The sequence below is a fragment of the Pagrus pagrus genome (genome assembly GCF_965226575.1).
Source record: "Pagrus pagrus genome assembly, chromosome: 15".
NCBI lineage: Eukaryota > Metazoa > Chordata > Actinopteri > Spariformes > Sparidae > Pagrus > Pagrus pagrus.
The window spans coordinates 952,897-965,393 of record NC_140199.1 but is presented as its reverse complement, the minus strand read 5'-3'; the positions used below and the strand labels follow the sequence as shown (position 1 = coordinate 965,393).

The 12,497-nt window shown below is 47.4% G+C and overlaps 1 protein-coding gene and 1 long non-coding RNA gene across 2 annotated transcripts; both read left to right on the top strand.

Moving 5' to 3' along the window:
- The first annotated feature begins 85 nt into the window (after window positions 1–85).
- On the top strand, window positions 86–7,805 carry prph2b (peripherin 2b (retinal degeneration, slow)). Its single transcript, XM_084375949.1, has 3 exons — window positions 86–1,202; window positions 3,033–3,279; window positions 5,570–7,805. Exons 1-3 carry the CDS (start codon window positions 622–624, stop codon window positions 5,765–5,767), a joined length of 1,026 nt encoding a protein of 341 aa, XP_084232075.1. The 5' UTR covers window positions 86–621; the 3' UTR covers window positions 5,768–7,805.
- Window positions 7,806–11,369: 3,564 nt separating this feature from the next.
- LOC311270802 lies at window positions 11,370–12,426 on the top strand. The gene is made up of 3 exons (XR_014624303.1): window positions 11,370–11,503; window positions 11,635–12,130; window positions 12,352–12,426. It is a non-coding gene; the product is annotated as an uncharacterized lncRNA (long non-coding RNA).
- Window positions 12,427–12,497: the final 71 nt, after the last annotated feature.

Genomic DNA, 12,497 nt, shown 5'->3' with positions numbered 1-12,497 from the left:
GTGAAACACTGCGGTGACAAAGGGTCCAACAGAGCACCACTGTGAGGACGGTGTGTGATTGGTCGGCCTGTTGCTCTGTCGCCTCTTTGCAGTTTCTGAAGTCTTCTCTGCTGACTGGACGGATCATCAGAGGCACACCTGCAGGGAGGTGACACAGGTGAGCTCCTGTCGGCAGAACTGAACTCTGAGCTGTGACAGGACGAGAGGAGGAAGCAGCTGCTTAACATCAAACCAATTAGCAGTAATCTGGAGGATTAGAGGCTGATCTGCTGTTAATGGGATCAGAGCTGCTCGGAGGTTTGGGATGACGAGTCGCAGCTCGCTCACATTCACACCTTTTCTTCTGCAGCGCAGTGCTGAGCCCGCCGCACGTCTTTTATGAGAATATTTGGTTGATTTGATGGCAGACCCCTCTGCCCCCCCAGCAGTATGGACTGTCCTGACCTGCAGCTTGGCATTATGGGTCTGAAACCAGGAGTTCTGGTCGAGTCTCGTTCAGCTGCTTTCTGGATCGGATTAAATCTCTGAAACTCAACGGATTCCTAAACTGTTTCCTCCTGATTCCTGACGTGAAGTGACTGTTGTTTTCTGCTGAGTGATTTGTTGCACTGAGACGTTAAAATGCCGTTCATGCCGGTGAAGTTCAACCTGCAGAAGCGGGTGAAGCTGGCTCAGGGTCTCTGGATGCTCTACTGGTTCTCGGTCATGGTGGGGATCCTCATCTTCAGCCTTGGCATCTTCTTCAAGATCGAGCTGCGGAAGAGAAGCGAAATGATGGACAACAACGAGGGCCACTTAGTGCCCAACATGCTGATCCTGGTGGGTTTGTTGGCCTGTGGGGTCAATGCCTTTGGAGGAAAGGTATGCCACGACTCTCTGGACCCGATCAAGTTCACCAAGTGGAAGCCGATGCTGAAGACGTACCTGATGCTGTGCTGCGGCTTCAACGTGCTGCTGCTGCTGGCGGCTGTGCTCTGCTTCCTCATGCAGTTTGCCGTGTACCTGACGCTGGCCGAGGGCCTGAAGAACAGCATCAAGTTCTACAAGGACACGGACACGCCGGGTCGCTGCTTCATGAAGAGGACGCTGGACATGACGCAGATCGAGTTCCGCTGCTGCGGCAACAACAACTTCAGGGACTGGTTCGAGGTTCAGTGGATCAGCAACCGCTACCTGGACATGAGCAACGACGCCGTCAAAGAGTGAGTATCAGACACAAGACTGCAGCTGACACTGAAAATTCATCAAACTATTGTGAGAACTGAAGTCCATCCTAAGGTTTCTCCAGAGCCTCAGCGGTTCTCTGTCCTATGTCACAGTACACTGAATGTGTTTGTGTTTGAACTCGATGAATTGTTCGTTGCATGTCTAGCATCAGATAGTCGACAGTTTTTCTCTCTAACCTTTGAGGAAAGGTCAGCTCGGTCTTCAGCCTCAGTTCTCTGAACTGTGGCTCATTTTTGTCTCCGAGGTCATCGAAGGCACAAACTGGGATCATCTCTAAGCTTCCTAACGAGATTCAAACAGACTCTCCTGTGTTTTCAGCTGAATCTCACTTTAACTGAACTTTCAGACTGAGTTTAGTTAAACGGGGTCAGTGGAGGATAAATGAGGGATTTAAGGAGGTAAAAGTTCCCGTGCTGGAGGTCGATGTACCAGCTTCTCCTCCTTAAGTCTTTAATCTGTCAGGATCTGATTTCCACCTCGCTGCAGATTACTGCCTGCTAACATGACAAGGTTAAACCAGACCGGGCTGCCCAGGGAGCGCTTGATTCTCTCACCAATGTTTCTGACAGAAGTGATCATTTAAGGAACTGGTCTGATGTGATCAGTAATCAGCTGATCGACTCTGTGGCTGCAGTGTCGTAGATGTGTGTTTGCGTGTCTGTTTCTGTGTTAATGCACTTAAGAGATATTACTCTCTCTCTCTGAGATGATTATTTCCCATCATCCAATTTTAACCTGCTGTCAGCCAGGCTCAGGCTCCACCCCCTCAGAGGGGACAACGATGACATCACAAACTGTCCCATCGCCCTCAGATCAGACTTTCAGATGAGTTCAGTTTAAAGATTTTATTTTTATCTGATTCAGATGTTTTTAGACGTCAGATCATTAGGAAACGTTCCTGACCTCCTGAGGATGAACCCTGTAGATTTTAATAACACCATGATTGTTCCTTCAGTTCCACCATCAGGACAAACTCAGGACAAATGAACTGCAGCCTGCAGGAGGCGCTAACAGACGGTTGAACTCCAGTCAGACCGGATGAGGAGCAGCAAAGTCCTCGAGTCGGACTGCTAGCCAACGTTAGCCTGGTGGAAGCACGGCCACACTAGTCAGCCATAATAGCACTCCATGCTAGCTGGTTAGTTAGCTCAGTTACTAACAGGACACTAAGTCATGGTTTAAATCAGTTTATACTCTGACAGATGAGATGAAGCACAGATAAAAAGCTACGTTAGCCTCCTCCGATTAGGACAGTTTATCACCATCAGGGGGAATTCACTGCTCACCTAAATCCACCTGAGTCTGAACAAAGAGAAAACACAGTGAAGTTTCAGTCGTCCTCGTATTAGCGGGCGTTCCTCAGGGTTTTATACTCGGACTCTCACTGTTTATCAAAGCGTGTGATTTTATGCTGATGATGTTAATGTTTGTTGTCAAATTAATAGATTTTTTTTACTGTTTTGTAACATGTATAACAAAACAAGCAAAATATGTCCTGATGGTGGTGCTAAAGAAAAGGTCAAGGGTCAGTTCATTGACACCACTGTCGCAGCTCTTTCTGGAAAGTCAATCAAATGACGACAAAGAGACGCAAAACTACGACAAGCGACTCAGAGCGTCTGTTTGTGGTCCTTTTTCTGTCTTTGTCGATGTTTGTTAACGTTATTTGTTGGAAAGTCAGTCAGAGGCTCTGACCCCAGAGGCCCAGAGGTTCAGGAGGTTCAGGAGGTTCAGGAGGTTCAGGTGGGACAGTAGCCCATCCTTAAGGTGGATGTCTGTGTCTAACGTCTGTGTCTGTCCTTTAGTCGTGTCCTCAGTAATGTGGAGGGGAAGTACCTGATGGACAGCGTCCCCTTCAGCTGCTGTAACCCCGGCTCCCCTCGGCCCTGCATCCAGCACCACCTGACCAATAACTCCGCCCATTATGACTACGACCACCGAATTGAGGAGCTCAACATCTGGACCCGGGGCTGCCGCGAGGCACTCTTCGCCTACTTCAGCAGTATGATGAGCAGCATTGGTGTGCTCATTATCTGCACCATCTTCTTGGAGGTAAGGCTCCGCCCAAAACCCGCTTCAGCCAATCAGCATCCAGCCTGGGCCACACTGTCACTTAAACAGTTTAACAATCATCTCCTTCTAGTTCCTTCTGAGGGTTTCAGACTGATGAGCGGCAGCTGGTAAGCTTAGCTTAGCATAACTACTGGAAACAGAGGGAAACCACTAGCCCAGTGACCAGCAGCACCACAGCTCACTGATGAACACGTCCGATCGGGTTTATTTCATCTGAACAAATGAAAAAAAACTGAAGCGTTAACATGTCAGTTTGTAGTCTGACAGGAAGTCATGTTCTGGAATATTTCTGGACTCGGACCAGAGGCTTCCTGGGGTCTCCTGACAAGAGAACCAGGAAGTAGTCCACTGTTTCTCTTTGTTTACAGTCTGTATGCTAAGCTAAGCTAAGCAGCTGCTGCTGTGGCTTCATATTTACTGTGTTGTGTCATAAAGAGAGTCATGTTAATGTGCAGGCGAGGGGGGAACAGATACAGGAAACAACCAGTCAGATCCATGTAGTCAGCAGCACAATCACTTCCTGTTACATCACACGACATCACAGGTAGCTGATGAGCTGGTTGGTCCATTAACAGGGCTGTGAGGAACTTCCTGTTCCTTCAGGTGCAGATCTAACCTCGTTGGTCCATCAAGAAACAACCAATCAGATCAAAGCTTAAACTTCTCTGTCTTCTGTGAATCTCTCTTGAGGAGAATTGTTTAGTTTAGTTTCATTTCTTCCTGCCGCCTTCTTTACCTCTGCACTCAGCTGATCCTGCGAGGACAACTGTAGAGAAAGACTCTGATTGGATGGCAGTGCCAGGGGGCGGGGCTTTTTCTTTCTTGTGACAGAAAACGAGCTAATGAGGAGAAACTGTGAGATCAAAGTTCCTCTGAGCTGCTGCTGTTTCTGATCTGAGGACTTTCTCCTGGAGGTGAACGCAGGATAAGTTCTCCTCTTAATCTTCTGATTTAAACGAGATAATCGCAGCACACCTGCAGAGACCTTAAACGCATCAGGTCAACAACATAATTGATTAGCGAGTGATTAGCATTAGCGCTGAAGGAGCTGCAGCTTCATGACAAAACAAAACCACCAGATTCCATTTAGAAAAAGGCTGTTTTTAAAATGACAGCTTTTCAAAGTTTATAAAATGTGACGACGGTTTTTACAGTTAATAAATTAAAATACATTTATAACATACGTTGGTCTGGTTTCTGAATCTATCACTTATTGATCAGACACCACGTTTGAATTTAATGTTCTGAGTTCATCTGAATCTGACCTGAAGTCTGCGGTTTCTGTCGGACATTGAACAGAAACATCCATCACGTTTTATTTGACTCCTGCTGCAGCTATGAGGATCTGACTCGTGGATCTCTGACTCGAGGATCTGACTCGTGGATCTCTGACTGGAGGATCTGACTCGTGGTTTCTGACTCGAGGATCTGACTCGTGGTTTCTGACTCGAGGATCTGACTCGAGGATGTGACTCGTGGATGTGCTGAGGCAGTGGCGTGTTAAGCTGCCGGGCGCTGCTGAGGCTCACTGAGGATCAGGAACTATTCTTGGGGGGGGGGGTTAATCCGCCCGCAGCAGCAACAGGTTGCATTCTGGGAAGATCAGAGACGGTTCCTGAAAAAGTGAAGACGATTCATTATGTGGGTCAAAACAACAAGTGTGACCTGAAGCGTGACGACAGATTTAAAAACAACATCCTGAACTCAATCTCTCTCTGAGGAACGCAGCTCACTCGACCAATCAGAAGCCTCGTCAGTGACACAGGTCATCACAGATCACAGTGGAGCGATCATCAACAGATCATCAACGATCCGACAGAAAACTTTCACTGTCAAACAAACTTTATTGACGTTTTATTGGACAACAGACGGACATCAACAGTCTGATGTCACAAAACACTTCTGTTGATTTCTGTTAGCTGACGAACAAAAACCGCTGCAGACGTCTCGCTTGTCCTCCGGGTCGACCACAGAGCTGTCGGTCTGACACCAGAACGTCACGCAAATGTTTAGCAGCTAAGATAAAGTTAGCTAAGCTAAGCTAAGCTAAGCTACCCACCTGTCCCAGAGGTTATCTTTACCTTTTCCTCCCATCTGTTAAACAAAGTGCAGATGTGTTTTACTATGTGATAACGAGGATCACCTCAGTAACATGTCGCCCTCTGCTGGTCTGGAGAGCAGCTTCAGCCACACAACAGCCAAACTGATGTGATATATGATATGACCTGTATACTAACCCTGTGTGTGTGTGTGTGTGTGTGTGTGTCAGTCGGTGGACATGGCGGGGTTGAAGTACCTCTGCACGGCTCTGGAGACGATGGAGGACCCGGACAACCCCGAGTGTGAGAGTGAAGGCTGGCTGCTGGAGAAAGGCGTGAAGGAGACGTTCGGCGACCTGCTCGCCAACATGAAGACGATGGGGAAGGCCAATCAGGTGGAGGAGGGCGCAGAGGAGGCCGCCGGCTGAGAGCCCCGCCCACCACAAAGGACACTGAGGTCTCCCCCCTCTCCTCCCCCTCCTCCACCTGCCTCTCCCCCAGTAAACAGGGAGCGAGAGAGGAGAAGTCTTCTCCACCAGCTGTACATACACCATCTCACACACACACACACACACACACACACACACACACACACACACACACACACACACTCGTTCAAAGTGAACAAGTCCTTTAAATTTACTGTGAATGTCATGTGATATTTTCCATTCTGTAAATATGTTGAACAGAGTTTATTTTTAAACAGGAGGAACAGAAACCTGCTGCTGTAAATAAAACGTCTGCGTTTTAAAACATTAAATTATATACGAATATTAAATTAACCCCGCCCCCTCATTAACGCCTCCTGTCAGACACCTTCAGGCCTGACTGACTGGACGCCGGAGCCCGACCGATACATCACCACTGACCTCCGATCAGCTGATATCAGCTCATTGATCGCATATTAAACATGTTTAGAAACTGTTGCAGTTCCTCCGTCTGTCCAGCAGAGAGCGCAGTGAACAATATCTTCTTTAAATCTGACGGATTCTTGCCAAACTTGTTTTATGTGAAAAAACAAACATCAGAATCGTCTTTACGTCCACATGTTGGTATTTGTGTCCCAGACATTGAGTATCGGTCGGACTCTGGTCGTCACCGTCGCTGTCGACCGCTCACACGGTCAGTTGGCATGGAAACAGACGGCTGCAACATCCGGAAAACAGACTGGGCACGCTCAGTGCTGCCGCTGCAGTACCACTCCTGACCAGCAGGAGGTACAGAGGTATTTAGGCAGTGAGGCAGATTCATGCAGCTACTTCAGGTTTATTTGGACTTTATTTATAATTTTTATATTTATAATTTAATTTATTATTTTTAATTTGAAAATTAACAGAGCTCCAAACTTAAATTTTTGACATTCACACTTTGTGTTTTTGAAGGTTTGTTGATGATTTTACTTCCTGAACGATCACAGCTTCACTTCCTTCAGTCGAAGCAACGATAGCTAACGTTAATGCTAACATCTGTGACCTGAAGCACATGACGGGACTGAACCGGCTCAACTCGGGGCGCCTCGTCTCGGCCGTCTGGTTCCGTGTCAGAGCGACGCTGCTTCACCCTGAAACAGGAACGTTTTTTACTCTAAAGTTGCAGCCAAAGCAACACACACACTCTGATGACCCATTTCATCTACAGCTAATATTAATATTTAGTGTAACGGGGGCTGCCTGACCAAACACTTCCCTGAGAATGGAGGTCGTTGTATTAATTCAATGATTGACATGTGAAGTGTTTTGGCTTCAGAGAATGGTTTCATGGCTGAGAGAGCTTTAGTAACTGTTAACACTGTTACAGAGAAATGTCAAAATGAGCCTTTAAAATCAGATTTTACAAGTACATGCAGGAAGCGAGCCGCCTGTTAGCGACGATGCTAACAGAAGAACAAAAACCAGCAGAGAGACGAAACAGTTTGTTCATTTATATGAACCCAGTGTGACATCGTCAGGCCCGGCTCGCTGCAGCGAACAGCCCCACGAGTCATTTATGATCCGAAATAACTAAACACAGAAAACTCTTCTGTTCTGTTTGTTTATTATCAAGTGAATCAGTTTAAAGTGTAACTGTGGAGAATGTGGTCGGATCGTCTGATGCTTTGGTTCTGGCTCTAACGACCAGATGAAATCAGAGTGTTTTGTTCCTCAGACCAACGGACCGGTGAACACCTGGTCCACTGAGCGTTCGGTCCGGGCAGCCTCGTGTTTCCTCCGTCTGACAGACAGGAAGCTGCATCAGAGAGTGTGTGTGGATCTGGTCTGTGTTCAGTTTTACAGAGTTACTTCAGATCAGCTGTTAGTGATTAAAGGGTCAGTTTAAAGAGAAATTCAGTTTCCAGGTACAGGCTGTAATGTTTGTATGTCTCTTTCTTTGTATTATGGAGAGTTGTGATGTTTGTTGTGGGTCGGTTGGAGCTTGTAGTCGCTCCGCTGTGTACGATAAGAACCTATAAAGAGATGTTGACTGACACCAGACTGTCTGACTCGTCTTTTATCAAACTCACCAACACTCTGAATACATAAAGGTGTACACACGTGCACAGACAGGTGTACACACGTGCACAGACAGGTGAATGTCGGCTGCATGTTGAAGCATCCTTGGGCAAGATACCGAACCCCAAACTGCTCCTGATGAGCTGCTCGCATGGCGGACTCCGCCATCAGTGTGTGAATGTGATAAGTGTTGTAAAATACTTTGAGCAGTAGAAATGCAAATGCATTTTATTACAGTGTGCACAGGTGTGTTACAGTGTGTTATGATGTGTAACAGTGTCTCACGGTGTCTCACGGTGTCTCATGATGTGTAACAGTGTCTCACAGTGTGTTACGGTGTCTCATGATGTGTAACACTGTCTCACGGTGTCTCACGGTGTGTAACACTATCTCACGGTGTCTCACGGTGTCTCGCGGTGTGTGCAGGTGCCTTACAGCAGCTGAGCAGATAACAGAGTTAATCAGCTCAGAGGAACAGATTAACTGCTGATGTCAGCTGAGGGCCAGAGGACAGTGGCCATGACGCAGGAAGACACCAGGGGGCCCCGGGGGGGCGGGGCCATGTTCAAGTCCTTTAAAGGACAAGTTCACTGACTTCATTAGCAACATGTTTCTGATCCCACAGTGCTGTCAGTCAGTGTGTCTGTCCTGCTGATGGAAACAGACACACTGACTGCTCTTCATCATCAATATAACCTGGAATCACTGAATGAAGCTCTGTTTCAGATAACCAGTGAAACAGGATCAGATCAACAAAATAAGTCGGTTTTCTTCCCTCGTTATCCAATTAAACATTTCATCTCCTCTGCAGATTGAAAACCCTTCAAACCGACAGACTGACAACAAACACGGACAGTAATAATCCTTCTACTGGTTTTTATATGTCGTGTGGACCCCTCACAACCTGTTGCTGGGCAGAATTCAGACTAGATCCGATTATCTGAGAGGTCATTAAGACAATCAGGATAAACCTCTGAGCCAGAAAAGACCAGATCATGTAACGTGAGAGAGACTGTGAGGTGAACTGGTTTGCAGTCAGTCACTGGACTGGTCCCAGTATGAACCTTCAGTCGGTCCAGTCTCCGTCTCCTGAAGCTCAGGTCGTTATCTGCTTCACCGACGTCTATCTTCTTTTGACTGAACTACAAAAAAACGTAACACTGTGCAGAAGGAACCAGACGCTGCAGCTAGCTTCGTTAGCACTGAGCTAGCCTCTCGTCTGTGAGTAGATGCTCCTCCTCTTTTAAAAGATGTTTTTATTGAAGGCATTTTTCAGATATAATCACAAAAGAGAGAAGACAGAAACACAAGAAAACACAGTAACTGGACCCCCCGGTCTTGTTATTGATTATGTATTTCCAAAATTCTTCCAGAAGAGGACGAGTCCAGAGCGAATGAAGCAGGTCTCCATCACAGCTGTTTCATACAGCCTGTGGAGCGTAATAACCTCTGTTAATATATGAACTGTCTGAGAGTCGTCACAACAACCCTGATCGTTAGTGACCAGGTCAGACTGTACACACAATGTTAGTGCGTGCATGTGTGTGTGTGTGTGTGTGTGTGTGTGTGTGTGTGTGTGTATTATTAGCAGCAGCTGTGATGAGATTAAAGACATCCTCAGGATGAGATTTAAAGTCAGATCCTTTTAATGCAGCGCACACACAGCAGGAGCCTCTGTGAGCCAATCAGAGGGGAGTAGAGTCCTCAGGTGTGAGGTGAGGTCACTTCCTGTTCTGCCACTACGACACACTGCGTTCCAGTGACCATCCCACCATATTATCCAGCACGCCAGAGAAACACTCAGTGTGTCCCACTGTGAGGTTTGTTATAAACACAACATGTCCGACTACACACAGCGCGCTTCTCTGGCTGTTCTGACCCACAATCCTCTGCTCAGCAGAACTGAGCCAGCACAAACATCTGACAGAGACAGAACACACCGAGGAAGTCTTCTGTGCTTTAACCAGCGTGGTGATGTGTGACCACCAGGATCAGTTCTCAGTGATGATGACCCTCCACCTCACCTCCACCTCACCTTCACCTCAGCTCCACCTCAGCTTCACCTCAGCTCCACATCAGCTCCACCTCAGCTCCACCTCACCTTCACCTCAGCTCCACCTCAGCTCCACCTCAGCTCCACCTCAGCTCCACCTCACCTTCACCTCAGCTCCACCTCAGCTCCACCTCACCTTCACCTCAGCTTCACCTCAGCTCCACCTCAGCTCCACATCAGCTCCACCTCAGCTCCACCTCAGCTTCACCTCAGCTTCACCTCAGCTCCACCTCACCTTCACCTCAGCTTCACCTCAGCTCCACCTCAGCTCCACATCAGCTCCACCTCAGCTCCACCTCACCTTCACCTCAGCTCCACCTCAGCTCCACCTCAGCTCCTCTGATGGTGGTGTTTGTAGATTGTTCTGCAGGTCCGTTGATGTCCTCCTGATATGAACTCTCTCTCCTCTTTGTGTTTGTTTTTGTTGATCATCGTTCGTCTCGACTCGGCTCAAACTGGAAATGGTGAAATATTTAATTAACTGAAATATTTCGGACGATGACACAAACACGAGTCCGACTGACTCAGTGAGTTCTACACAACAGCCTCTTGGACCATGTGGGTCCGCCACGTCGGATTTTTTGCTAATAAGCATATTAGTGGACACACAGAGACACACAGAGACACACAGAACCTGTTGGTCCAATCACCACTGAATTTGAAGGGATCTTCAGGCCGAGGTGGGGAACTGGTCCAGTAAATGCATTTCCAGTACGACCCGTAGGGGGCGCCACAAGTGCCACAAATGCCACAATTGCGTGTCTGAAAATCTGCTGGACATAATTTCACCATTTCTTGTGAGCAGTCATTAACCAGAACCTGAAGTGCTGTATCGACTGGTGCCAGTGGGGCGAGGCCAACCACTCACAGGCCCATAACTCAAGATGCCTTTTATTAATCTGTGTTGAAGTGACAGGAGGATCCTCACCTGTCTCCTGAACACACAGGTAGAGACCGAACACACGTTAACATCAGAAACTAAACATTCAACATGTAATGTGAGCTGAACCAACACCAGGTATAAAGAAACACATTAAAAGTCATTCAGGTAGTTAACTGTGATTTAAATCTGTGTACTGCTCCTTTAACCAGCCAATCAGACAGCGCCACGTGCTGGTGGGAGGTTTGTGTTCACCTGCTGGACCCTGAGGTCTGCAGTCTGAGAGGACCAGGTGAGTGGAGAGCAGAACCATCTCACTGTGTCCACTGAGCGGTCGGAACCAGCGGCCCAGCTCAAACATTCAGACACGTGTAATGTATTTTTAATTGAAAGGTTTTCTGTCTGTGAATCGCTTTCTGAAGCTACGTGCAGCGTTAAGGGTCAAGTTTAGTTTGTTAGTGACGTCACGTGAACGTAGCCGCCATTGTTTTATTAAAAGCTGTGTTTTATTCCGGTTCTGCTCCAACACGCCATGTTGCTCCGTGATGTTTGGACCTAAAGTGTGTGTGTGTGTATGTGTGTGTGTGTGTGTGTGTTAGGTAGTTAAACCGTTTACACACTCAAATAAAAATGGCGGGCTAACCCCAGGTCAAATCGAGTGGGATCGACGTCTGCGCATGCGTCACCGAAACCAACCTGCCCCTCAAGGATAAGACCGGTGACTCACACACCTGAGTCACAGGTAAGACTGCACCTTCAGGACAGTGGAGCTCAGTTCATCACTCAGGTCGCTGTGAAGTTTAAGTTAACCGATCAGATGTATTGATCTGAGGTTGTGTCCTGATTCTGTGATCAATGTGTTTTACTGTCCAGTTGTTTTGTGCCAGGTGGTGATGGAGGGTTGTACACCTGTAACCAACGAAGAACAGAACTGAACTCTGAACAGGCTGAATACGATGAAATGAGAACTGAGTAACTAAATAACAACTGAAAGGAACCAAGAGGGACTCCACAGAGTCCAGGTCCACATCCGAGAGGGAGTCCAGGTCCACATCCGAGAGGGAGTCCAGGTCCACATCCGAGAGGGAGTCCAGGTCCACATCCGAGAGGGAGTCCAGGTCCACATCCGAGAGGGAGTAGGTCCACATCCGAGAGGGAGTAGGTCCACATCCGAGAGGGAGTAGGTCCACATGCGAGAGGGAGGTCCAGGTCCACATCCGAGAGGGAGTAGGTCCTCATCCGAGAGTCCATCTGAGAGTTCCACTATCCACCCTCAGATGTTCACCAGGGTTTAAGACTGTCTCACAGTTGGACCATTAGGTCCACAAGGACTCTGGAGGACATTTTGAGACCTGCATGTCCACTTTCTGTTAGTCTGCATTTCTGCTGACTTTGCCTGACAGCCCACAGTTCAGTGTTGTGACATTAAATATATATATATATATATATATATATATATATATATATATATATATATATATATATATAGTAAAAGTGAAGTGTCTGTGCCGTCACTGTCCTCCTCTGTGTGACTGTCTTTTCTTCTCTGGTGTTTTATGACTGAACCCTGTCGTCCTCTGTTTAACACAGATATGATGAATGTTTGCTGCCCTCTGGTGGCCACAGTGAGCAGCTGCAGCGCTACAAACACCTACAGGCTCAGGTCATTACACACTCAACTCAGAACTTTACAGTTCATGCCTTAAAATCCTGCAGCACAGTACTCTGATTACTCT